The 27,752-nt window shown below is 38.6% G+C and overlaps 2 protein-coding genes and 1 long non-coding RNA gene across 5 annotated transcripts; all 3 read left to right on the top strand.

Moving 5' to 3' along the window:
- The first annotated feature begins 14 nt into the window (after positions 1 to 14).
- LOC102081977 (uncharacterized) lies at positions 15 to 12,221 on the top strand. 2 transcript variants are annotated; one of them, XM_025898660.1, is made up of 10 exons: positions 15 to 503; positions 3,261 to 3,578; positions 3,906 to 4,175; positions 7,727 to 8,032; positions 8,489 to 8,776; positions 9,054 to 9,188; positions 10,054 to 10,100; positions 10,260 to 10,376; positions 11,066 to 11,134; positions 11,337 to 12,221. In XM_025898660.1, exons 1-10 carry the CDS (start codon positions 389 to 391, stop codon positions 11,421 to 11,423), a joined length of 1,752 nt encoding a protein of 583 aa, XP_025754445.1. In that variant the 5' UTR covers positions 15 to 388; the 3' UTR covers positions 11,424 to 12,221. The 2 variants fall into 2 exon arrangements, with proteins under 2 accessions (XP_025754445.1, XP_025754444.1); XM_025898659.1 differs by having other exon boundaries at positions 11,334 to 12,221.
- A 3,847-nt stretch (positions 12,222 to 16,068) lies between these two features.
- Positions 16,069 to 19,391, top strand: LOC109194722 (uncharacterized). Of its 2 annotated transcripts, XM_019345458.1 has the most exons (3): positions 16,069 to 16,192; positions 17,761 to 18,265; positions 18,395 to 19,391. In XM_019345458.1, the coding sequence occupies exons 2-3, from the start codon at positions 18,087 to 18,089 to the stop codon at positions 19,224 to 19,226; spliced, it is 1,011 nt and encodes a 336-aa protein (XP_019201003.1). In that variant the 5' UTR covers positions 16,069 to 16,192; positions 17,761 to 18,086; the 3' UTR covers positions 19,227 to 19,391. The 2 variants fall into 2 exon arrangements, with proteins under 2 accessions (XP_019201003.1, XP_019201002.1); XM_019345457.1 differs by having other exon boundaries at positions 17,761 to 19,391.
- A 552-nt stretch (positions 19,392 to 19,943) lies between these two features.
- Positions 19,944 to 27,120, top strand: LOC102081923 (uncharacterized). The gene is made up of 10 exons (XR_003214226.1): positions 19,944 to 20,133; positions 20,776 to 20,848; positions 20,943 to 21,034; positions 23,321 to 23,638; positions 24,199 to 24,378; positions 24,850 to 24,939; positions 25,042 to 25,070; positions 25,244 to 25,300; positions 25,603 to 25,662; positions 25,833 to 27,120. It is a non-coding gene; the product is annotated as an uncharacterized LOC102081923 (long non-coding RNA).
- Positions 27,121 to 27,752: the final 632 nt, after the last annotated feature.

Raw genomic sequence — 27,752 nt, 5'->3', positions numbered from 1 at the left:
GGATTGTAGTAAAAAGCAGTATGAGTGCCAGTCCGATTATCATTACCAAGAAAGAGACACAAAGCTAATTTTACAGAACAGAGAAAGATGAGGCAGAGAGCAGGAAGAGTAAAACATGGACAGTAAAACAGACAAAGACTCAACAGTATCATTAGAAATTACTCTATTACAAAAATAACAAAATCAAAATGGGAATTCAAAACTCAAACAATAAAGAAATAAATAAATGTAGAGCACAAGAACAGCAGTAAAATCAAATAAAAAAGTGCCCAATGCCAGGGACTGCGACCCACATTCAGATTAATACATACCCTGTCAAACTGTGCAGATACGTTGGGTGACAAATAGGACAATTTTGCAAGTTTTTCTCTGAAACCAGGAACAGGAAATGTTATCACTTCTGTTCTTCTGTGCCAGAGAGCCTAATTTGAGCCTGGAGAGAGAGATGCAACAACACATTTCTTCACTGTTAACAATCCTGATTTTTATGCTTCAGTTTGAAGGTAATTACTCAGATTTTCTTTTCTTGCTTTTGTGCCTGACTATGTGGTTATGAAATATGAACATTTAAACTGTTGTAGCCATGTGGAAAATTATCATTGATTGCCAACACAAAAATGACAACCTCTTTGTATTCTTAGATTTTGGACCTTAATTAGATAAATTCCATTGACTTTAACTGCAACAGAAAACTGAAAAGGTTATGATCCAGCGCTTGACACAAAGCAGGTTAGGCTACTGTAGATTCTGCTTATTCTATATCTTACTATGCAATCAATTAAGTGTTCATTCTAGTTGAATATACAGCACATTTCTCTTGTTTATTACTGTTTATTTCTATTGTTTATGAATTATTAGTTATAGAATGAAATCTGCATATCATTATTAGAATAATGTTTACATCTTCAGTTGGCTGAGAGGTGCAAATGACAGGATAGAAGCTACTAGAAAACACTGATCTTTTCACAGGTCTTGATATGGACGATATAGAGTTAAGAACTTTATGGACAGAAAACATTTTTGTAGTTTTGCCTCTGTACATCAGTACCAGTGGATTTTAAATCAAACAATCAAGCTGTGATTGTAATGCTGACTTTTGGCTTTAATTTAAAGGCGTCTTATAAAACTTGTGCATTAATTGTTCAGAAATCATAGTTGTTTTACACTTTCAGAGGCTTTGTAGAGGCAATTGTACAATTAACTGGCAAGTAGTTTCATGGCCAGGGGAGACTTTTTTTTCCTTTTGTATCTCATGACAAATAAAGCAGATAATATATATTAATTTGATTCAAACTGTTGCTTTTCACTGGATTTCTAAATATGAGGCCCAAATAGAAGACTGGAAGTGATGGAGGACATCATTAGGCAGAAAAACAGAAACCTGTCAGAGAGCTGGTAAAAACTTCAAGGGCATGCACAGTTCAGAAAAAAAATATTTCAACAGATGAAACCATTATATCCTTAAACCTAGGTACATCACTCTCGCCAACCCCAAATTATGGCAAAACGTGCAGTAGACATGCCAGTCCACCTGAGTTTTTTTATATCCCATATGCCTTGCCATGGAGTTTTAGAGCCGACTTGAAAATCATTTTCTGGTGGCTTTTAGAAATCAACAACTGGGAGTGTCATGGCTCACTTGATAAAGTCTATCTCTGATCAGTACAAAATGCTGGTAGGTCAGCGCTGCATCAAGGCGCACCATGTGACCATCAATTTTTATCCATTGGTCAAAGGCTGAGTGCAGGGTATCATCACGAGATTTTTCTAGTAGGAAATCTCCTGTGGAGTGAAATCCTGGGGCGGGCAGGGCCCTGCTGTCTCCTCTCCCCAGAGCCAATGTCGGACGAGCCCGCGTCACTGCTGAGTGCAGCACAGGCGCTACATACTGTTAAAGGTCATGCATCCCCGCACACTGCCCTAGCAGGTTATTAAACCCCGGACAATCTGTCCCCAGAGAATTAAGGGATGCACAGTCTTTCCTCTATGCGTTTTGCCCTTATGTTTAATTTGCAGTGGCACTATGGCATATTTGGGTATGTCCCTCTGCACACATCCAACTTCCACCGACTCAGCCTCCAACCTCCCTGGCTGAACCAGTGTTTGTTAGACAAGGGTCTGTGTACAGCCCGTGTCAACCATAGCCAGGCGTGTACCCCACTGGGACCTTACTGGATCCCTGTATGTGCCTCCTGAGCCAGGGAGTCTGTTGGGACTTCAGCAACACCGAACACCTCGCTGGCATCCATGAATGGGCACTCCTGGTGGAAGTGTCTGCGCCCAGTCTTGACCTGCAGGTCCTCTAGCTGCCCCCCATTCACAACTGCCTGCATCTGGTGCATGGCTGCCACGTTGGCCTTCATCTGGGCCACCTGAACTGGCTGTGGTACCTGTGGGTTTGACATGTCACACCGGGAAGTTGGGCGCCACTGTAACACTCATTACCAGAACCCCAGCAGTTGCTGGGGCCTCTTCCTCTAGGCCCCAGCAACTACTAGAAATAGGGAAGGTGTGGTTAGGATGATGAAAATCAACTGCGCCAGCAGGCCTTCCCTGGCACTGTTCATTGAACACACTACTCCACCCCTCCCCTACAGCTGAGCCACAAACCACATCCTGCCACAGTAGTATTATTCATTCAAGGAGGAAAAACAGCATTTGTTGATGTCCATGAGCTCTAGACTTCAGACAGCCATTGACTGCAAAGAATTTTTAAATGTTAAAAACAACTGCTATATTTCAAATTATGTTAGTTTGCTCAATTATTTTCACTAACTCAAAATAAGGGGACCATGTATATAAATGGCTGTAATTCTTAAATTCTACAGAGAAATACCCGAGCTGGCCAGCAGATTCAAACCCAGGACTTTCTTGCTATGAGATGTACCAACATCTTACAGGATTTATATACATGGTCCCCTTATTTTCAAGGGCTGAAAATAATTTAGCAATATAACATAATTTGAAATGTAGCAGTTGCTGACGACCACATTACCATGCCACCCTAGCTTAAGCCTTCAAATAAAAGTCAGAAAGATAAGTGAAGGAACATAACCTGCATCACAGAAATGATGACAGAAATGATTATGAAAAAAACTGAAAAGTTCAAATTAGCATGAGTATGAGAGGTTCCTATTAGTCTTATAGGCTGTGTGCAAAAATGAACATTTATGTTTCATGTTTCTTGATATTGATTGATAGGTAAATACATGAATTCAAAGAAAAAAGAAAGTAGAATAAACATGTTTATTTCTTTGCAGCATGCATCAGTGAAACCTACATGGATCTTTATTACACACCGGGAAATGATGTCATTCTCCCCTGTGATAACACATCCTCATTGAACTCATCATGCTCCATCATTACGTGGTTTTATAACAGAGATAACTCTGAGACAACAGAAATGGTTTGGAATGGCGTTATTATGGAGAACTCAGCTCAAGCAGCCAGACTGAGTCTGTACAGTAACTGTTCCCTGGGCATCAGGAACATTGTTGCTGAAGATGCTGGCCTTTACTGCTGTCGGTCTGGGAACACTACAGCCCAGGATACAAATGTGGGTCTGCATATTTTGAACAGTGAGTACTTAGACTTTAATGATTCCCAAACACCACAGTTATGTTCACTACATTTTTGTCTTATTAAATTAACTGCTTACACAGAACATTCAGCAAGCAATAACTGCAGACTAACAAACTGTGAAAGTGGCAAAGATTTGATTAAACATCATATAACAGTTTTAATTTGGGCATTGAAAAGGTTTCAGATTCATGCTGACCTTTGAAACAACAGCTTAAAAGTGAAATCTCACCAGTGAATCCAGTGAAATTTGTTTGAAATGTGGGAAAAGTTCTGAGGACCTGTTACAGAGTTTTAGATTTCTTTTATCACCTGTTTTCTCTCAGTTTCAGCATCTCAGACACTAAACGGGGATGGATACATCACATTAGCATGCACTCTCTTCAAATACTCTGACTCCCAATTGTGTGGCGAGAACAGCATCCTCTGGTTGAACGAAAGAGGAACTGTGCTGCTTGGCAGTGGTGCCAGGGACACTGGACCGATGTGCGTTTCTCTTTTGACTGTGAAACCTCAGAGGGCCCAACACAAAACCTACACCTGCCAGTATATCAAGAAAAACAGTGTGAAGATAGAAGCTCACTACACACTTAGAGGTATGAGAAGCTTAAATGAATTTCAAAATAATCTGAATTATGCACTTCAATAAATAAAGCTTTGGTTTTATTTGTAGAAGTAATTTACTCTAGTTTCCAAATGTTCAAACATTAATTTGACCAGAATTTAATAATAAAGTTACAAAAGCATGATATTTTTCTTGTACTGTTTTTCATAGAATACACAGATCAGTTTCCTGTGAGCTACATCATGTGGACTCTTCGCATTGGAGCAGTGATCCTAATGACTGCAATCACTGTTTTTGTCCTCAGAGGCAGAGATGAGACAATTTAGATCCTAAAGAGTGCTGATAAACAATCTGACATTTGAATTTAATTGCTGTGCTCTCTCTCTTTTCAGGAAGCAAAAAGCCAGTGAATTAAAAACAACTTAAAAGATTTGAAATTTATATCACGTATTCTTATTTCAAAGTAAGCTTTGGACACCAAAAGACATCTTTGTGTCAATATAAGCATTTTACTCTTTGTGTCAGAGTTAAATTAGAGACTGTGTGTCTCTAATTTAATAATCATATTTCTCAGATAATCCCTGAACTAGGACTGAGTTGCACTCACCTGGTCAGAAATTGAAATGATGAACTGCTCTTTTGTATGAGAACAGAGCCTGAGGGCCTGAGAGCCCGGGTTAGCAGAGAAGACAATAACCATGCTCAATATCCCTGTTATTTCTGACTTGGATTTTTGGTTTTGCCCACCTATCTAAGACAAATAAACCTGACCTTGCTTCACTATATATGAATTTCCATTTTAATAATCCCCCACATTTCTTCCCCATCTGTGGTAAATTATCCAGTCATTCACCCCAGTATTGTTACCTGCCTTTGGACTGTCACAATGATAAGGATATGGGCTTTTGTTCACAGCAGTTTCAGTTCGTCTTGTTGAATAAAATGTAGCAGCATTGCACATCTTCATAACAGATACCAAATTATGGAATTAAAATGTTATGACTAATTTTGGGTCCTCGTGTTATTGAAATAGTAATTGGGCAATAGTAACTACACAACTTCCTCTGAAATTCTGCCTTTTAATTCATAAGAAATAGGAAATGTCATCACCTTTTCTGATGTAAAGCTTGTTTACAGAAATCCAGCAACAAATGTCTTCACTGACTTTTTATAGAAGACTGTAGGCGGCCCGATGAACATAAGCTTTAACACAATACTGATTTCATCGTTAGGTTCTTTTTCTTTTGTAATGTCTGAATAATTTCCTCTGGAGTTCAGTCAATTAATTTTTAAAACTAATACAGAGACATTAAGATCTCATTTATACTTATTCAATTTCATAGGGTGTGAACTCAAGATGTCTGAAGCATGCACAAATAGAAGAGCCCCTTTATGGATAGTGCAAATATTTGAGGGTAAAGAGTAATGCTGAGAAACTGCTGAATGAAAACACCAGGATGACAAACAGACAAACAGACGAGGGACAGAGGGAAACACACTCTATATATACTCACACAGAGGGTAAATTCTATTTATACATTTAGAAATACAGAGAGACCCCAACTATTAAACACTTGGTGAAAATGAGAAAGAAAATCTCCCTTTTAAATGAAAAGACAGTGGCTCCGGCTCTACCATTAAATAACTGTTGGTAGAATAAAAGCACTGAAAAGTACAGCGGTACTCAATAAAGCCAAGTTATGATTCTTAAGCTTTAATATTTGTCATCACTTGAACAAAGTAGTTCAAGTGATGGCGATCGTGGCTCAAGAGTTGGGCGTTCACCTTGTAATCGGAAGGTTGCCGGTTCGAGCCCCGGCTGGGACAGTCTCGGTCGTTGTGTCCTTGGGCAAGACACTTCATCTGTTGCCTACTGGTGGTGGTCAGAGGGCCCGGTGGCGCCAGTGTCTGGCAGCCTCCCCTCTGTCAGTGCGCCCCAGGGTGGCTGTGGCTACAATGTAGCTTGCCATCACCAGTGGGTGGATGACTGGATGTGTAAAGCGTTATACAAATACAGACCATTTACCATTTAATAATTCCCCTGTATCGTTGGTTGAGCCTAATTTTGTGAGACATCTGGAAAAATAAAAATCCTGCGTTATGTATTAAGTTACTCGTTTCTTCAATTTCTTCCTATTTAGACTGCTTAAATGATAAAAGTGAAGATCTAAACTTGTATTTGTATCTGTATTTGTAGCTTCTTATCTAAATACTTTAAATGGCAGCATTGCTGTAAAAGAAATAAGTTTATGAAGTTAAATACAGAATACCTTAAATGGTGTGTCCTTTGTAGCTATGAGTGACTTAATCAAGACAGAGTTACAAATAATGACTTTATTAAAAATACTGATTTTATTTAAGAGCCAAGTCAACTTCAAGAAATAGCTAGGCTGTTATTTATTTAAAAAAGACACCAAACCCTCATTTCTGCTAAAAAACCCCCCCAAAAACGTAAAATTGGTGGGAACAAAGAATTAAATACATATAGAAAGAAAGATAAACTCATTTGGTTGTAGTAGAACTTATGTTAGGTGTTAAAGGATATGAAGGATTTTAGTAAGTTTTTCAGTTAAGTCACAAAATGACTAAAGTTAGTGTAACATACATCAGTTTCTATTTAACAGACTGTCACTGAAAAGATACAAAACAACCCAAAAATATAAGCAAGTTTTAAGATTTTAAAAGAAATGTATTCATGCCATGCTTTGACAGAATAAACCAGACATGTTTTACATATGCTGTGGGGCCAGCGCACTTACATGACAACATCTGAGCTTCAGTTTGACCACTTCCTTTCTTTTTTTCCACCACACCTCCACAACCACAGTTTTCCACTTAAATTCCAAATCATAACACCTGATCTTTAAAAAAAAAATCTAATTAGATGTGAGAATGAAAATTACTTCACTATTATTTCAACATTTTACCACACTGAGGTAGGATTCAGCCTTAAAATGATTTTTGGTTGATACCAAAATTATTAAAATGATCATGAGCAAATAGATCAAACATGATTTTTTTCTTTACTAAAACCTGTTGTAGGTTCCTTTAACGTGTATTTGAATTTATTGTGTGGAGTGGATGTGATGAAACCCAAAATGTCTCATGACAGTATGGGTGGTATGTGATGATGTCAAAGAGGAACTAGCACCATTAGACAGACTGGTAGCAAAGGAATGCCTCATAACATTTCTGTGCTGACACAGAATGGCTTTGCTGGAACTGATTCTCATTTTTGTGCTCCAGTTTGAAGGTATAGCTTCTTTTACTTTACCTTTTTAAGAACGGATTCTTTACAGGCCACTCTAACCTCGCAAAAGCTTTCGGTATAGTCTTTTTTTCTGAAAAAAAAATTAAAAAGTTTGGAAAGAAACATTTTTGGCAATTATAAATGAGTTAGGTTAGGAAATTTTGAGAACTGAGATTTATTTGAAAATTGTGAACATGTTTCTTACAGGAATTTATGTTCTTGGCATCTATGTTGGTACATTTTCTCTATGTTGCTGCAAATGTTAGTTATTATTTTGTTTGATGATGATGATTTGTGTTGTCTTTTCTTCTGAATCTGTCTTTTCTAAGTAGCAGTGATCAGTGGACAGATGTACCACCTCTATCACAGACCTGGAGATTGTGTCACTCTACCGTGTGACAGTCTATCTGATACATGCGCCATGATTAACTGGCTTTACAGCAAAGACTCATCTCAGACTGAAATACTGGTTCAAAATAGTAATGTGAAGCAATCAGCTCAAGCTGCCAGGCTGAGTCTGCAGAGTAACTGCTCTCTGGGCATCAACAACATCACTGCAGAGGATGCTGGCAAATACTTCTGTCGGCCTGAAGGGACCACTGGTCAGGGCACAAGTGTCTATCTGCATATTTTGACCAGTGAGTACACATTCATAACATCTCATTAAAGGTGGGGCACTTTAAAAAACAGAGATCCCTTTCTCACACCCAGTTCTGTAAATAACCCTTCACACTAAGAACTAATCACCAACCATCATCTCCACAGGCTTTATGGGGGATGCAGCTTTGATTTCAATCCATGTGAACTGATGTCTCATGTAACTGAATGTATTGCTTTTTTGGGATGATGAGAGCAGGGATTTAAAATGATATGCCTATGTGATGAGATGAGCAATCTGATTGACTATTACTTGTTTATTCATGTGGTAAAAAGTTTGCATTTGCATCTGAAACAATGTCACGGGTATTACAACTGCAAAACTAATGTTTCTACAGGACAATCACTCAGTTAATATGTGGATAACAAAAGATAATAAAGAATAACAAAGGGTAAGACAGATATTAGGTTCTTCTCATTCAGTCACATCCTCTCAGTTTCAGGATCTCCATCAGACACTGACCCACAGAAGGATGGAAACATCACTTTGGAGTGCTCTCTGTTTAGATACTATTCTTCCATACCCTGTAAAAAGAAGAGTATCTGCTGGGTGGATGAGACAGGATTTGCACTGCCTGACAGAGGTGTCCTGCAAAATGGGCAGACAAAATGTGTTTCTCTTCTGACTGTGAAGCATCAGAGTGACCATAACAAAAGATACACCTGCCAGTTTCTTAACAAAAAGACTGTGATGATAGAAGGTCACTACACACCTGTCTTTATAGGTAAGATAATAACAAAATCAAAAGTAAAGTAAGATAACATTTTAATCAAACAAATGCTGTCTGATTATATTAATATAAAATGTTTATTACCAAGTAGCTCATTAAAAATGAGTTTTCCTATTTATGCTCTCTCTCTCTCTCTCTCTCTCTCTCTCTCTCTCTACATATATATATATATATATATATATATATATATATATATATATACATATATATATATATACATCAGTAATATGTAATAATATATATATATATATATATAATTTGTTTTGGTAAGCCTCTACGAATCCTCTGTCTGATTCCACACCTAACAAGGGCTTCATCATCATCGGTGCTGGGATGGTGATTCTGGTTCTGGTCGTCATCTTTACTGTTTTCATTAAGTACAGTAGGAGAGCCAAAGTGACAGAAGGTCAGTAAAACAGGGACAGTATTTGTAGGAAGGCACAAAGCAGTGCAATAATGTGACATGTGAACTTGCAGAATGATAAAGTGATGCATAATAAGCTATTGTTTTTTTCGGCATTTTTAAGAGTTTTCATGGATTGATTTGAGGAATTTAAGGCAAACAAATGCTAAATTTAAAGCATCCTCTTATTTCTTTTCTGTATTTTATATGAAATATATCCTGTAACAGTGGTGGCTGCTCATTAAACACGGACAAAGGATCAAATAATGAATTCCATGTATATACAAGTCACCCTTAGGAGCTGAACTCTGAGGCTTCACAGCTCTAAAAGACACTTTTTCCACTCTTACCTCTTTATGATGTCAGTGAGCGTGAATATACTTAACATTGCCATCTCAGGCATACATCTTTCACTCTTTGCACACAAACCTCACCCACCTGCTGCTCAAATGTTTTATTTTTAGTTGGCAGCCAATCAGAAGAAAGTCAGTATGAAGAAAGGCTTTCTAACAAACGTTCTTATTAAATTTGTCAAAATCAAGATTGGTTTTCATTTTCAGTGTAATGAGCTCTCAGGCCCACTAAAATCATTTGAGCCAGTGCACTTAGAGCTACAGTTGGCTTTTTATCTACATAATGATACGTATATCTACATATGATATGATGTACAAGTCCAAAACCTTTATTATAGTTACTTCAGTATTTTCTACCTTGGACTGAAAAAGTAAACAATTTTCACATTTTCAGAAATGTGTCATAAGTAATAACATAATTAACACAAACATATAATAATATGATATATATAATACTATAATGCCACATATTATGACATTTGTTAACCAATTCTGTAAATCACTTTGTGTTCCAGATATTCAAAAACGATCCCACCACAATGTGACTATACTGAAAAATACGGTATCTATTAATTTATTATATAACCAACATGGAAATACCAAAGAAGCTTCTTTCTATATTCACAATTTTAAAAGTGAACTTGTTTGTATGCTCAACTTGCTCCTCAATTTGCCAAACTGACAGGAAGTGTCACTGTGCTTCCCTTTTCTTGTTCTTTAGCTAGAAAATGAGAAAATGAAAAATAAAGAAACCCATACAGGCACATGGAGAACAAAGTCCAAACAAAAAGGTTCCATCTGGCCTGCAGATTTAAACTCAGGATCTTCTTGCTGTGAGGTAACATTGCTACCTTGATAAATCTTTACGTTAGGCTGTGAAATATTAAATTTACAATTAACATATAGTAGATATGAGCTAGTTAGGCAATATCTATATTAGATAGATATCAACATTAATCTGATTAGTCTGCATTTAAAACCACCTCCACAAGGAAAGCAATTTTAAAACAAAGAACTGTAATACCTTTGAGATCTCAGTAACTATAAAGTGATATTAGAGCTATATTAAGAAAAATAATATGATGGATCATTTTGAGAATAAACTCCAAATTTTTGGAAAAAATTGTATTTCGAGAAAAAAAAAGGTGCTATACTCTGGAAATCTCCTAAGATTAAATGACATTGGCCCACCTCTAATTCTTCTTTTTTGACATTGATTTAGTTTCTGATTTAGTGTACAACACCTTACCATGCTTCCAAGATTCTCTTCATAATTATTTAAAGAAAATTCTCTTGATTATTTAATGTAGCAGATTATTGAACTGTAATAATCTGATCATACTTGTTAAAGTGCAGCCAAATTAAGACAGATTAAAGTTAAATTGATTGTTAGAAATGCAACATTCTATAGTTTCTGAAAGTATATTTGTTGAGCTAAAATGGAATTTATGATGTCAAAGTTCTCGCCCTAAGACAGCTGAGTTCTGTGTATTGATATGCTTTCTAAACCACTGTGTTTCTAATCAGGACGAGCCAGAGGGGAATATCATCTACGCCACAATTGACCACTCTAATCAAAAAACTCTGAAGAAAAAGGTAAGTTTTTCAGTTGTTTCCTACAATAATTATGATCTCATCCTAAATTTTCTTTGCAGTGCTATATGTATTACAAAGCATATATTTTTCTTCAACTCCTCTGACTTCAATCAGTGAGTTATTTAAAAACTGAATAAAAAAACTGAACTCAACAGCAAAATCTTTGTAACGACCTGACTCATGTAAATGTTGTGTGAAGCAGGTCAAAAACAAGGAGGCGGTGACTTATTCTGCTGTGAAGACGAAGGCAGAAACTGACCCCGGCAGCATCTACAGTAACATCTGCTAAGCTTACCAAAATGAAATCAGAGGGAATAAAACTTCTCATAATGTCAGTGCTATCTACCCATGCTGGTTCGGGTTTTAACACCACCACAGGCACCAACCACTTTGCAGCCACAGCTGAGTGCAGCAGCTTCAGCGATGGAGGTACTGAACATGGTCCATTTGGACTCAATGCCCCCAGTCTCCCTTTGAATGCTGTTGAAGCTCTGCTGCAGGTGGGAGGTGAAGATCTTGCGGACTGGGGCCTCTGCCAGACGTTTCCAGCGCACCCTCACTATATGTTTAGGTGCCACAGGTTTGTCCAGCATCCTCCCCACCACCTGATCCAACCCACCACCAGGTGGTGATCAGTAGACACCTCAGCCCCTCTCTTTACCCGAGTGCCCAGTACATATGTCTCCAGATCGGATGATACGATTGCAAAATCGATCACCGATTTTTATTTGCTGGCTGCTGTGTTCGCTTCGGATAACTCCTCACCCCCCACCCATCCCCGTGGCTTGTCATGTCCTTCATAATGTTGTGCTGTGGACATTCATGTGCTTTTTGTGCAGAGGAGTTTTTTTGTTTCCTGTTCTCATGCTGTCCTACCATGGAAGCACAGCATGAGTAGGGGTCTCTTTTTTTCCTCTTGTACTCTCCCATTGTAATGTACATTTCAATGTTTTTCTCTAATGCTACCAATCTCCGACCTGTATCCCCATGTAATGTCTGTGTTTTATGTGTAAGGTCGGGGGGGTCCCATTTCACTGCAGGGCAACCTGCATGTGGCGAATAAAGCTTTGATTGATTGATTTATTTTAGTCCGTGTCTCATGTAAATGCGTCTGGTTTTGCTTCCTTTGTCTCGTTAGGCCTGATTTGCCCCAGCTGTGTTTCCCTCCTGTTACCCATTCCCTGATTGCTCCCTCTGTGTATTTAAGCTCTGTGTTTCTCTGTGTCCATGTCGTGATCTACCCTTTTCTTGCTGTGTGTTCTGTCTGAGTAAGTTTATTTGCAAGTTTTTTTTTTACCTTTTGAGTTTAGCAATAAATCTGAGTTTGAGTTACTTTCCGCCTCCGAGTGTCTGCACATTGGGTCCTCCTACTACCACTCCTGCGTGCAGACCTCACACCACAAACATACTCCCAACCTAGTATATGACTGTGTTGTGTGTTATTATATATCATTTATTTATTTTTAATTTATCATGTTTACAAATGTCAAGAAGTCACAGGCAAAATGAGACCACACCATTTTACATGTTTAAACAAGGAAGGTTTATTAATTAATAATCAAATAGACATAACATTATTTTGCTACTCCAAAAAATACATACGCAAATTTGTTATATTTATATGTGATAGTTTAAAAGAAGCTGTCAACTGAGCTCTGTAGAGTGAGCAATCATAATGAAAAAGTTTATTTAAAATTTATAGACGCAAGCCGCACTTCATATTTTTGACCACCAGATGCTACCAAAGAAGACTGTGTTGAAAGGTTTAGAGTAATGAGCCCCTTTTGAATACACGCTTCAATCCTTCAGAAAGCTTCATTTGCCCACCACTAGCTGCCAGTCCCTGAGACTGGTTCTGCTGGAGGATCGGCTGAAGCATCCAGATGATCAGAATCAACCTTTTGCCGATTTACTTGCCTGGATGATTGAGCATGCATCAAGACTGTTAAAGGGATGCTTTTCCCTTCCCACTGTCGCTAAGTATGTGGTTATAGGGGGTCATCTGATTATTAAGGTTTCCTTTTGATATTGTAGGGTCTTTATCTTATAATATAAAGCACCTTCAGGTGACTGTTGTGAACTGGCACTACATAAAACTGACATGAACTGAACTATAAAGACATCGAGTGTGAGACCAGATCAGATGACAAGGATATTCTGCTGTTGTGGATTATTAGAGCGTGTGAGCAGCTTCAAGTTCCTGGGTGTCCACATCTCCGAGGATCTCATCTGGACGACCAACTGCTCCAAGCTGGTCAAGAAGGCTCACCAGCGTCTCTTCTTCTTGAGGACTCTGAGGAAGAACCACCTGTCCTCAGACATCCTGGTGAACTTTGTTGTGGAAGTTTTCCATTAAATAAAGACTGCAGATGAGCGGTGAGCGGTAGCTAACATTCTTTAATCAAAACACACACAGAACAGTAAACCAAGCTTGTGGAGAGCCTGCATGACCACGGGGCAGCGTCAGCAGAGTCTCACTGAGCCTAGCATGGCTCTCAGTTAAATACCTTCCACAGGAACAAAAGGCAGTACACAGCTGTTTCACACCTTAAGGTTCACACTCCCTTGCTACCTCCCAGAGTCCTCGAAGAGATAAAAGATTCCTTCCTGTGGAGTTGTCTGCTTCCCCCAACTTCCTAAATAGACCCCCACCATTTGTCTTACAGTATGGGTGTCAGACATGTTAAAATCCAGTGGCACCAAGGCATTATACAATGAAATAATGTGATTAGTACATAAGTAAAAGAAATTCCTTTACAACTTCTACCGCTGCACCATCGAGAGCATCCTGACCAACTGTATAACAGTCTGGTACGGGAACTGCTCTGCCTCGGACCGGAAGGCGTTGCAAAGGGTTGTGAAAACTGCCCAGCGCATCGCCGGAGCACCACTTCCTGCCATAAAGGACATCTACAGGAAACGGTGTCTGAAAAGGGCTGGGAAAATCATCAAAGACCCCAGTCACCCATCACATGGACTCTTCACCCTCCTGCCCTCTGGGAGGCGCTACAGGAGCCTCCGGACTAAGACCACAAGATACTGGAACAGCGGGCGTTTATCAATATGCGTACTTGTGCGTACTTGCGTTCTCGTGTACTCGTGATACGTCATCAGTCGGAGACCAAGTACTGTTCCAATTCGAAGTACGCATCAAGCCGAGAACGCGAAAAAGTCCCGGATGTGTTCTCGATCCGCCCGTTTTATCGAGCATGCATCGGTGTGGACTTGGGACAGCTATATATCCCAGAATGCATTTCGTCCAAAACTCAACAGCGGACTCCCCGCACATCGTTTTCAACCCCCCCCCCCCCGCTCGCTTGTCACTACTCAGGTTAAAGAAACTCCAGCAGCTGTCTATAGTATTGAGTGTCCACTAGAATAGAAATAAAAGCGTTCTAACATCTCACCTGCTTGTTTTTATTAAGGTATGTACACGTATGTACATGTACACTATTTTTATTAATAGAGGTTTCACTACTGAGGTTAAAAATGATATATGAGTCACTTAGATCACTTCTAAATGTTAATGTTTGGTTTATTTCAGTGTTTTATTTGTTCCTGAGTAAACCGGTTTGGCTGTGATTAAAGTTAGGCTTCATAACATGTTACTCACAGTTAAATTAGGAGGGGACGGCAGTAAAAACTCCGGACCTGTGACATCATCACGTACGCAGGTGTTCCAATTGTACATATCGCGAGTCCGTGCTCGCGTTCTCGGCGGGTACGTACTCCCATGCGTTCTCGGCGAGTACATACTCACCGAGAACGCGAGTACGTACTCGCGTACTTGGGCATTGATAAACGGCCAGCTTCTTCCCCACAGCTGTCAGACTCCTGAACTCTGCCTCCTGACATCTGACCCACGTTAAACTCATGGACTGAACATACACACACCCACAACCACCTACACACACACACAATGGACAACCGTACCCTCAAACACACAATAATAACATGGACTGAACCACCACTCACAACCACTAGCACTTTATATAGCCTCTGTAGAAATTATCCACATATCTCACTTATCTTAACTGCACTACTGTATAGTTCTGTGTAAATAATCATTCTGTACATACAATAATTTTTAATCCTACAACTGTTTATAACTTGCCTAGTTCACATTTCTGTATAACTGTATATCTCATATTTCTGTATAGTTTTTTATTTCATATTCTGTATAGTTTTTTTCATATTTATATCCTGTTCATAGCCTGTACATAGCTTGTACTCACTACAGCCTGTACATACTTATAGTTATAGAATATTCATAACATACTTCATACCGTGTACATTATAACATACCATAATAGACCCATTTCTGTAATATACTTACATATCTATATTATTGCTAATATATATTGTAATATATCTATATCATGGCTAAAGCACTTCTGGATGGATGCAAACTGCATTTCGTTGCCCTGTACCTGTGACATGTGCAGTGACAATAAAGTTGAATTCTATTCTATTCTATTATAGCTCTAAACACAAGAGACACACACACACAAAGACAGCCCCCCCCCCAAACACCAACACACACACACACACACACACACACACACACACACACACACACATATACAAAGCATTTAGCAATTATTATATTTAAAGTTTGGCAACATTTTTTTGCATTTCAATTTAATAAGTCTCACAAAAATAATCATAGATTAGTTGGGACTGACATCATTGTTTTGATCACACCTGATGATTATCTTGTGATTTGTGACCAGACTCCCACACTCGCCAGAGTGCTTCTCAGTTCTCAGAAAAACAGAAGCGGCATCATTTTTCACACCTCTAAAATAGTATCAGCATTGCCAAGTATCAAACATCTAATAAATGCTAACTAAACTAAACCAAAATAAACAACACTATAGTCTCATGGGGACGAGACATTAACCACAGGAAGTAGATACCACATTTGTGCTCCTGACAGAGTGCAACAGGAACCTTTGACAGATGCTAGCGTGAGAACAGGAGATAAAAGAAGAAAAAGCTCAGAATTTGGAGCAAAGTTTTTTAATATCTCTCTATTTTTGATTGTTTTACTTAAAGGTAAGGAAACATATAAATATAACATATATTTAAACAACTATCAAAAACTTGTATTACTTGTATTATTTATATTACTGTTTAGTTTGTTAAGTATCAATTACTCACGAAAAGTGCTGTGTTTGCTGTTTCCTCAACAGCAGCACCTTGAAGAAATTAAATTTACTGTCAGAGTTGGAGGTGAAGTCACTTTACCTTGTGAAAATGGAAAAGATGTTCATGAAAGATGTCACAATAATACCTGGCTCTTAATTCATTAGAGAAACAATAAAACAATAATGCTGCTGTAACACAGGAATTTAGCACCGGCTGCCAAAGATGCCACAGCTAAATAAAGCAGTGCAAGTGTTGCAGAAAACCTTTCTCACATTATAAAAGGACAAAGCTGAGGATGATGGTCATTATGACTACAGACAGTTTTAATTAGGAAAACACCTAAAAGAGGGAGTTATTAAGAGTGAATATTTATGTCCTTGTTTTCAACTTGAAATCTAATTAAAATATATTTCCACAAGAACTTTTATGAAAGATCCAAAGTAATATCATGTAATGTCATTGTTGTCAGAGCAAACAATGACAGTAAAAAAAAAAAATATTTTCAGTAGCTCTATACAGCATAATTATCAGTTTGACTGTCAGACGAATCTATTGACCTTGGAAAAAAGGTCAGAGGTCAACATTTAATTTAATTCAGTTTTATTTATACAGCGCCAAATCACAACAACAGTCGCCTCAAGGCACTTTATATTGTAAGGTAGACCCTACAATAACACTTACAGAGAGAATCCCAACAATCATATGCCCCCCTATGAGCAAGCACTTTTTGGACAGTGAGAAGGAAAAACTCCCTTTTAACAGGATAAAACCTCCGGCAGAACCAGGCTCAGGGAGGGGCGGCCATCTGCTGTGACCAGTTGGAATGAGAGAAGGAAGACAGGATAAAAGACATGCTGTGGAAAAGAGGGAGAGATTAATAACAAGTATGATTCAATACAGAAAGGTCTATTAACACAGTGAGTGAGAAAGGTGACTGAAGAAGTAGCGACATGACATGATATTTTAAATCTTAACATAGTTCTTTCGTTATGTTGGTAATGCATACAACACTAAGAACAGTAACAATCTTAGTTTCTGAGTTTATAAGGCTTTTTTTCAATTTTCAACCATTAAATCATTAAGTTGACCTTTGTAATGGGGAAAATTTGGGTTTATCCTCATATTTAGATTTAAGCATGCAGATGGCAGCGCAGTGGCAAAAGCCCTCCTATCAGAGATCATCTCCAGATGGGGTATCCCAGAGAAAATCACAAGTGATGATGGCACCCATTTTATAAATCAGGCACCGAAGAAATCAGTGTGAGATTGGGGTTTAGATTACAAACACATTGTGCATATAACCCACAATCTGGAGGGGCTATAGAAATAGTGAAAGACACTTTGAAAACCAAACTAGCAAAATGGTGTGAAGAAACTGGCCTCTCATGGCCAAAAGCGCTCCCCCAAAGTGGACAGGGATGTCTACAGAGCTATGTAACAGTGAAATGACTGTGTATTGTCAAAATCTCCCCAAGACTCTCTCGCAGATACACCAGACAGTGAAGGCAGTCCGGCCCAGACCAGCAGAGGGACCCTGCACCCTTTCAAGTCAGGCGACTGGTTGCTGGTGAAAGATATCAGAAGGAAACACTCGAAGGCAAAACGCTGGTTGGGCCCATTCCAAGTCCTACTAACCACTCAGACAGCAGTGAAGGTCGCGGCAAGTGGATCCACGTCATTGTAAGCTCTTCACAGGGGGAATCGCCTGTGACACAGAAAGAACAACCAGACAAAACACACGGGGCAGAATAATCCCCGCACCTCATCCAGGCAGTAGGCAGTCTACCCTCTACCTGCAACGATGTGCCGAACCGAGAAGCAGCTCATTGTCAGGGTAGCCCTTGTGCTCTTCACAGGGCTGATGGTTGCCTTGTGGTCGAGCATCTGGGGAGACCTGCAGCTGAACACCATGCCAAGCCCCAGGGATGTCTGTACAATAGGAGGAACTGCCAACGAGCAGAGAGACAAATGTCTGACTAAGTATGGCGGACACCTTGAACTACACTATCTATATTCAACCACTCAAGCTTTCAGTTTTGATTTGTGTAATGTGATAAATTGCAAGGGAAAGGGTGACAGTTGGAGAGGGTCTGATGTGTATTTGTGTAGGCTACCAAGGGGACGGCCCGAACCTGGAGACCGAAGCTGGTGCGGTAGCTGGGACGATGTGTGGTCTCACTCGCAACCAAGTTATTGGGGCCCAAACGAGGTACGTAATCTGAAGGAGACTGCAGCGCTTTTCTCGTTAAAGAGAGGCCGAGTTGGGACTGGGACCAGATCCAACCCCTTGTTATTGACCATAAATGGTCTGAAACAAAATCCCTGGTCTATCGCATATTCACAACGATGTTATGATCCATCTGAAGACTCATTTTACATGATTATCGGAGTAGACCAGGCAGGCACAGATAGCATGGGGATAATTAAGGTAGTTCTTTACTCTAAGGCGGGAACTGTCGGTTGGTGGTTACATTCAGGTCAATGCACTACAGCACCACAAAGGCTGGGGGTGAATGTCACAGATTTGGCCTACGAGACCTCCAGAGACCCATTTGTGAGGTATGTAAACATATCCTCACCAGAGGACGTGATACAGGTAGAAACAGGGTACATAGATAAAAACACCTGGCTGGATTGGATAACATACACAGCCAGTACAAACAACATGACAGAGTGTGTGGCCTGCTCTACAGCGCGCCCCACACTGTTCACTGAGGCTGCCCCTTTATTGTTCAGGGAGGACAGGCTGGGATTTGACTGCATGTTACAGCTCCACATGAAGGGGGGGGTGGGTCATGACTGCCAAATTTTAAGTGCACTTTTCCCAGTTGTCACGAAGGGTGTCACTCCTCTGTTTTCCCCCAAGGGCCGGAAATTACACCTGTTTAACCAGGGTAAGTGTTACCCCTATAGGAAACCCAGACGCTGCATGGTGCACTGAGGTAATAGATGTCACTGAATGGGCAAATATGAGCAGCATTAATGTTGCTCATGCTGACCTCTTCTGGTGGTGTGGAGACAAGACCCTGAGAGACACTCTGCCCAGTGGTTGGTCAGGAACTTGTACTATTGTGAGATTAACACTCCCTATAGCAGGGGTGGGCAATCTCAGTCCACGAGGGCCGGTGTCCCTGCAGGTTTTAGATCTCACCTTGGGTCAACACACCTGAATCACATGATTAGTTCATTACCAGGCCTCTGGAGAACTTCAGGACATGTTGAGGAGCTAATTTAGCCATTTAAATCAGCTGTGTTGGTTCGAGGACACATCTAAAACCTGCAGGGACACCGGCCCTCATTGCCCACCCCTGCCCTATAGTGTTAATGGGATCTCCTGCTACTGCAGAGACCCTTGTGAGTGGAACCTGTAGGACCATGTCAGAAGATTCTGATCTGACTAAAAACTCTCCAACTTACATAGATGCTATAGGTGTCCCTAGAGGTGTCCCTGATGAATACAAATTAGCTTATCAAGTCGCGGGGGGGGGTTGAATCAATTTTCCGATGGATAACCCCAAATAAAAACATATACAGGATAAATTATGTACATTATAATGTCCAGGGACTGGCCAACCTTTCTAGGGATGCAGTGTTTGGTCTAGCTAAACAGCTGGCCACCACATCCCTAATGGCCTGGCAGAATAAAATGGCCCTAGACATGCTTTTAGCTGAGAAAGGAGGTGTGTGCACCATGATAGGCCCTATGTGCTGTACTTTCATTCCCAACAGCACTGCACCAGATGGCTCAGTAACCAGAGCTTTGGAGGGACTGAAAACTCTGTCCTTAACAATGGCCGAACACTCTGGGATAAACAACCCAATAGATGAATGGTTCACTAACTATTATGGTGAGTATAAGGCTGTTAAGGTCTCCCTGTTAATGTTCACAGCTGCATTTGTTGCTATACTCACATGCTGTGGCTGCTGTTTTATTCCCTGTCTGCGTAGGCTGATAAATAGATTAATCACAACCACACTGACAAGGGAGAAGGATTTTGCTAACCTGCAGTTACCATTAATTCAGGATGAAGGTAGTGTAGAGGATAAGGACAGTGATGAGGAAAGTGATTGTAATGACAATGAGTATGTGTAAAGTTTAATACTGTTGATGATGGATGCAGTCTTAACACCTGAATGATGCACATTGTGAAACCTCTCTGAGCATGCAATGTTGTTGATGTTAATTGGTGTTGAATTATAACCTTGACAATCATTAGTGATTTTTGTATGATTAAACAATAATCAAAGGGCGGGATGTAAAAGCGGAAAGTTTAGTTTATCCTCACATTTAGATTTAGGTGGTTAGAATTTCACTGTAGGATTTTGTATAACCTTTTGTTCCTTAGATGAAGGATGTGTGTGTGTCAATCTGACCTGGTGAAAAATGCTTAGCTATGCTTAATGATGTTTCAATATGTTATCTGCTAAATGTTAGGACGTAGAAGGACAAACTCCCAAGAAGACCAGCCTAGGTGGTTCCTGAAGCATAGATAATGGAAAGTCTTCCCTGCCCAGCAACAGCCCGGGTGGGACAAAGAAAGCCATTGTAGCTGAAAGATACAGGTAAAGATAAAGATACAGTTGTGTGTGAAAGTATAAAAGAGACCTGCAATGTTAAAACGTTCACCTTTTGGATTCTGGACACAAACCCTCTCAGGATTCTTAGCCACACTCCAGGAAGTATCACCAACCGCACTACCTGCCTGCCCTCCTGCCATCACCACCCCTCGCAGGGGCCTGAAAACTCAGGTTAGACCTCCTAAACACTCCTCTGCCACCAACTTGTACCTTTGTCTCCCTCTCCAAACCTCAGCCTCACCTGTCTTAGTAAGCCACTCCATTTCAGTATTCACTATGACCCAGCTCATGCACCCAATAACACCTTTTCTCTCTCTCTCGCTCCCTGTAGTGCGCTCTGTGAGCACCACTCCACCAGTCACTGCTTATGTAATATACCTCAGGCTGCCACGCTAGGATTCTCTGCTTTGTAGTGTATTGTGTAGTCCCCCCACCAAGCATTATATCACGTATCAGGCCACACTAAGGTGTTGGGGTTCGTCTCTCTTTGTTTTCTCTGTGTTGTTGTAAGTAAAGCTTCATTAATTCAACTATTCTGCCTCCTCACTTCATCCCACACTTCAGTCCAGTTCTGGTACAGACTTCTGGCCCCCTTGACACTTATAAGACAAAACTCCCAACTACAAGTGAAATTGATTTCAGGATTTTGACCAATTTCTGAGGAAAATACAAATGTTTGAGGCAGGGTTTCAAGCTTGGGGATTTTCAACAAAATCAGTTTATTTCAACAGCAATACACAATAGCTTCAGTGTATAATGCCATTAAAAACTTGCCAAACACAACTGGCAACTTCAAATAAACATGTACGTCTGCACTGAAAGGAAGCTTATGTGTAAGTTCAATAACAGGTGTTACCGGCTAAGTCTAAGCTTCACATTACTTCCACTTTCTCATGCTGTCAAGGTGTTTCTGATGTCTGGTCTGGTCTGATCTCTGGTCTACTCCAATCATCTTTCTCCCGGTTAAATCTGTGGCATATTTATCACAATCTAAGAATATATGCTTTACAATTTGTCCCCAATAATTGCAATAACCTGTAGCATGTTAAGTATTTTAAACATGCTATTCAGTCCTGTATGGCCAAATCAATTATAGCAATGGTAATGAAAATGATCACACTTAACCCTCTCCAGCTTCGTCTTTGTAAGCTTGCCACACTTGCAGCAACAAATTCAAAAGTGAATACATTCAAAGTTAATTTTCCCATTAATTGCATCCTGACCCTGTAAGCAAAAGGCGATGTTTCCTCTCTTCAGCTCAGTCTCAGTTATAAAAGTGCAGACTCTGTCCTTCATTGTAGAGGCAAGCAGGTGTCTCTAGGTTAGTCATTCTCCCACCTGCAGAATGGTCTTCCTTCACTAAAGTGTTAACTGTGTGCACTCAGCATTCGTTCATACCCCATTTGTTTCAAAATTCTCAGTAGGATCATGCATTAAACTTTGTAATATAGCATTTTACACATTATGTCAACATTTTACATTTCCAAGAAGTAGGATTGTGGGTTTGTGACTCGCACGCAATTTAAAATAAGCTTAACATTAGTTAGATACGACAGTGTGGTTGCACCTGATGTTTATTTTTGTCATGTGTATGGCATGCAAACTGAGCTGACATTAACCACAATGTCATCAAAACACCTCCTACTCAGTTCTCAGAAAAAAATTTTAAAAAAAGCCCCCAGAAATGGGTTAGAAGTTCAACTCCCTCATAGGTATGTGTGCTATCAGTCATTGGCATGAATCCTGCTGTTTAAAAAGCACAAATGTCAATTTTCCCAAAGAAGCACACATACTGTATAGTGACATGTTTTTGTACAAGCTGGTCGAGTATATATGGTTAAAGGATAAAAATATGCTAATTTTGAAATATAAAAGTAATGCATGGTGGATTCATTAGAGACTAGTTCTGAAGCAAAACGTTTATATTCTTTACATTTATTCATTCACCAATATTATGCTAAAAATTACAGTGTGAATTCGATTTAAACAGGATATAAGTTTAAATTGAACAAAATGAAGACGTTAATGTGATCTGCCTAGACTGAAAACCACCAGTCCCAATGAGACGGAGACAGGAAGTAGGCTGGATTCTACACTTGTCTTGAGACACAAGTACAGCAGCATTGAGACTTAAGGTTATAATAAAGAAGAAGAGAAAGAAGCACAATGGTTGAATTTGCAATATTTAAATTTCTTCTTATTTTGATGCTTCAATTTACAGGTAAAGAAACATATTTAAAATATGTATCAAACCTATACTGACATTGCTAATGATGGTTCAGGATGTAATACTCATGTAACTGAAACTGTTTACTATTTTTAGTTAACATGATGAGTTTAGGAAATTCTTCAACCATGTGCATTTATATATGAATATAAAACCATGTTCTACATACAATATAAAAGCTGTGTTTGAGTCTAACTTTATCATTTTCATTTCTCTACTTTTGTCACCAGCAGTTACACAACAATTAAGCTCTAAAGTTGGAGGTAAAGTCACGTTGCCTTGTGTAAATGGAAAAGATTTTCACAATCGATATAACAGTACTACTTGGCTCTTTTCCGACTCAGCAAGCAAAACGACAGTAACACTGTTTGAACATGGGCAGATATCAAAAGAAAATGGATCCAAATCAGGCAGACTGAGTGTTACACCGAAGTGTTCTCTGATCATAAAGAAGGTCAGAGCTGAGGACGCTGGTGGTTACAGCTGCAGGCAGTTCATATCAGGACAGCAAGTTTCAGAGTCTCTGACTTACCTGTTTGTTACTAACGGTGAGTATTTACATTAATATTTTCAGCTTTAACTGTTTTGTTAAGGCACACTCAAAGTACAGTAAATAAGTACATTATCTTGGCCTATGCTGACACCTGTATATTTAATGAGGGTTTAAAAAAATCAAGGAAAAATCTAAACATTTAACACCTACAGTGAGTGGATCTAATAGCTCATTTATGATCATGGATAAGTTTTCTGATCTAATTAAGATCAATGCATTCCCTTGACTTAAATTTCTCCACGATTCAGTATAAAGATAAAACATTTGTTTTTATTCTTTACAAATGATTTAAAGTAAAAAATGTGATGATTTCACCAGTCTGGTCTATTTGTCCTGCTTGAGTGATTTACAGTATATACAAAGTATTGCATATCTTATAGTATAGTAGTGCTGTTGCATACAAGTGAGAATATGATCAAAAGTTTGAAGAGATTTCATGTTGAATTGTTTTGTCTTTTTATTGATAGATTTGTGATTTTAAGAGCCACTGTTTTTTGTTTAATGACTGTAGATAGTGAATGTGTGTTTTCTCACTGGATTTTTTTAACATTTCAGAAGGGGACACAACAAAAGGAATAATTACATCAACAACAACCAAAAATGCAACATCAGCAAATGTCCCTAAATCTAAAAGCGCTACATCAACCACAAGAACAACAACTTCATCAGTGACTAACACATCTATGACAAGTAAAACCAATTCAACCACAGAATCAGAGAAAACCTCAAACACAGGTACAGTGTGAACACCTAAAAATTAAAACTGTTTATGTTTATTTCATAAAAAGCTGTTTCTAGAGACACACAGCACATCATCACATGCTGAGTAAATAATACAGATCAAACCATCACTAAAAACAGGGTTAACATTACTTTGGAAACACATTGTCTCAATCAGGCAAAAATGTTTAAAAAAACTAAAAAATATATAAATTATTTCCACAATTAACATAACTTGGATGTAGCAGTTTTTTCTTCAGCGAGCCCTATCAACACTTGTCAAAACATTTGAAATACTGGCAGGCAGTGCCACGTGATGCCATATTGCACAGGTGCAATTAGAGCAATAAGAAAGGCTATCTCTCTCGCTCTCCCATTTAGTGAAAATACACTGGATATAAATCATTTACCATGTTGATAACTGGTACATTATGTATAGTAATTAATAACTATATTTTGTTAATTTTTGAATACATCTTTTTCCAGTTCAAACCAAAAACATGCTGATCATTTTAGCGGGTGGTTTTCTAGTAATCTTCATAATCCTGGCACTCATTGGATGGAAGAGAAATAAAAGTGAGAACACCCCATTTATAGTTGAGAAACACAAATTATAATTATTATTCTTTTTTTTAATGAAGTTGTTGGACTTAAATTTTCCCTATTTTGTCTTTTTAGGGAACAAAAGACAGAAGAGTGATGAAATTGTAAGTTTTAAACTGAATATTCAAAGATGTTTATACAGCGATGACTTCTATAGTTAATTTCTCTGTGGCTAGAACTACTACTGTAACTATAAATGTACCTGTAGTAATTGAGTAATGAGGTGTATTTGAGTATTTATGTTCATTTTCTATATCTTTCTGTCTTTGTTGCGTAGGCTGATTCTGCTCTCTATGATACCATTGGTAACACAAACGAGACCTCCAAAGCCCCAGTAAGCTGTCTTATTGGTTATGCTTAATGTTAGTTTTGTTGCATGAAGAAAAATTTCAACAACTAAAATTTGCTGTGTATAATTGTGTCGATTGAAAAAAACTCTAATACATTATGCATTAGTGTGTGTGTGTGTGTGTGTGTGTGTGTGTGTGTGTGTGTGTGTAAAAAACCCGTACAGCAGATCTAGAATTCTTTCTGCATCTGCACACTAGGAAATACTAAAAGAAGGCAAAGGTTAATTACAAGAATTATGATATCAAAAATATTAACATATCACCTCTGGTTATCTTTAATGTCTAGGCTAATCCTGCAGCTGATCTTTCCTATTCCTCCATTAAGAAGACCAGGAATAAAACTCGGGTAAGTACCAATATTGGTCAAGAACGAATATCACAGCAGCAAAAGTTTTGTGGAGATATTTGTGATTTCCGATGACTGAAGAATTATGCAGTTTTTTATGTGTGTATTTATTATGTATTTATGTGTGTGTGTGTGTGTGTGTGTGTGTGCTGCTTTCCTATATCTTACAGGTTCACAGTAATTACCATAAAGATGATGCACAGACTTTCTCCATCTTTGACAAAGCCTCCAATGATGATAACAGGATCTACATGAACATGAAAAGCATACAAAAAGCCAGGGGCAGTTATTTTTAATGATCAGAATATGCTTTATATTATTTGATATTACTGTGATGATCATTTAGGAACCTACCTACATCATCTTTTTTTTTTCAAAATGAATCATAAAGACAAATTCTAAAATACAAAACAACAAAGCCCCCCCCCAAAAAACAACAAGTTATACCTATAATTGTAACATTTTTCCTTTTTCTGACATCTTATGTTTAATATAAAAATGAGATATTATCTGTCAGTTTACTTTGCGTGATCTGAATTCCAAACTTTGCTAACAGCCAAAACATTTTACACTTTTAATTTTTTTTGCTATATTTTGAATAAATATTTAGTCAGGGTTTGAATAACATATGAATTTGGGACTGAATAATTTATATTGGGAAAACAATGTTTGAAGATATGCATTGTAAAACTGGAAAAAAAAGAAAAGCCACATTATGGGTCAAAAGATGAACTCGAACTGTGTATTTCTGTGTTGCATTTTATACAATAAATAATAATAAATTTTTGATATGCTGTGTTTTAGCACAAGGTATTATCTTGTTAATTGTTTAAATGCATTTTTATAAATGAAGTAGACAAAGTATTCCTAAAGATTGAACTACAAGTATATTTTGAATGTTTTCTCTAAGTCTAAAAGAAGACATATTACTGATGCAGCACAACATTTGCTTTCCCCTGTAGTATCTCTCCTTGAGATTGTCACATTTTCAACAGCAGTACTGATAAGAAAAATTGCAAACATTTTTATTGGCGCTGCATGCTTTAATCTAGATTGGTGCTGTATAAAGTGTAGATTAAGTGCAGTTTTTGCGACTTGCTAATTGCATAGTTTCAAATTGTGAGACTGATGTGGAATCTTTTAATTGTTCAACTCTATTCAAAAGTAAATTTGATTTAATGTACATTTTAAGATAAATTGTTTTTTGTGGCGGGTTGTGGTTAGCGGTGCCGCGGCAGGGAAGGCGTATGCACCTGTGTGGCTTCGCAATCACACCTCGCCAGCTTAAGAACGGTGTAGTGTTCTGTTGTGTTGTTGTTGTGGATATGTGTGGCTTTCATGCCTCATTTCTGCCACATTTTTATTTTAGTTTCAGAAGCATTTAAAACTTGTCTGTTTGGTGTATTTTCTCTACAAGAATGAGTACTGACAATGACAAATAATAAAAGATCAATCAAATTCTCTGAATTTCAACTTTTTATACACTAAGCATGCTAAAAAGAAATCCCTTTAAAAGGATTTTTAAAACAAAATCAATAACACCACATGCAAATACTACATTATATGACAGCATTGGCCACTTCTTTGTTTTTTTGCCTGTTTGCTAACTGTTTACTGCCCACAGCAGTAAACAGTTAGCAAACTTCCTATGGCTGTGTGTGGACATTGTTTGCCCGCCTACTTACTGCTGCTGGATGACCAAAAGCTAAAGCAAGACTTTATGGAAATGGACAAGATTAACATGGCGTTTCTATCTCTTGCTACTACATAACCTAGCAAATTACTATCTTTAAAATTCAGTGTGAAATATCTGTTTGCTGTCTATTGTCTTCCTAAATATATATATATAATAAGGATTTGCATTGTTTTGTAGCCCTAGACCTACCTGAAAGGTTTTGACACCACTGATCATGTCACTCTCATACATATATACTCTCGCATGTAGGGTTCCCCAGGGCTCAGTTCTTGGTCTGATTTTATCATGTATTTATTATGGATGCTACCCCTGGGTATCGTTCACAGCTTCAATCGCATCTTCTACCATTGCTAAGCTTTCCTATTAAGTTTAACAACCTGGGCCTGAGGGCCCG

The sequence above is a fragment of the Oreochromis niloticus genome, linkage group LG15 (assembly GCF_001858045.2).
Source record: "Oreochromis niloticus isolate F11D_XX linkage group LG15, O_niloticus_UMD_NMBU, whole genome shotgun sequence".
Lineage (NCBI taxonomy): Eukaryota > Metazoa > Chordata > Actinopteri > Cichliformes > Cichlidae > Oreochromis > Oreochromis niloticus.
Note: the sequence above shows the minus strand (reverse complement) of the source record. Positions and strands in the feature narration are given on the sequence as shown.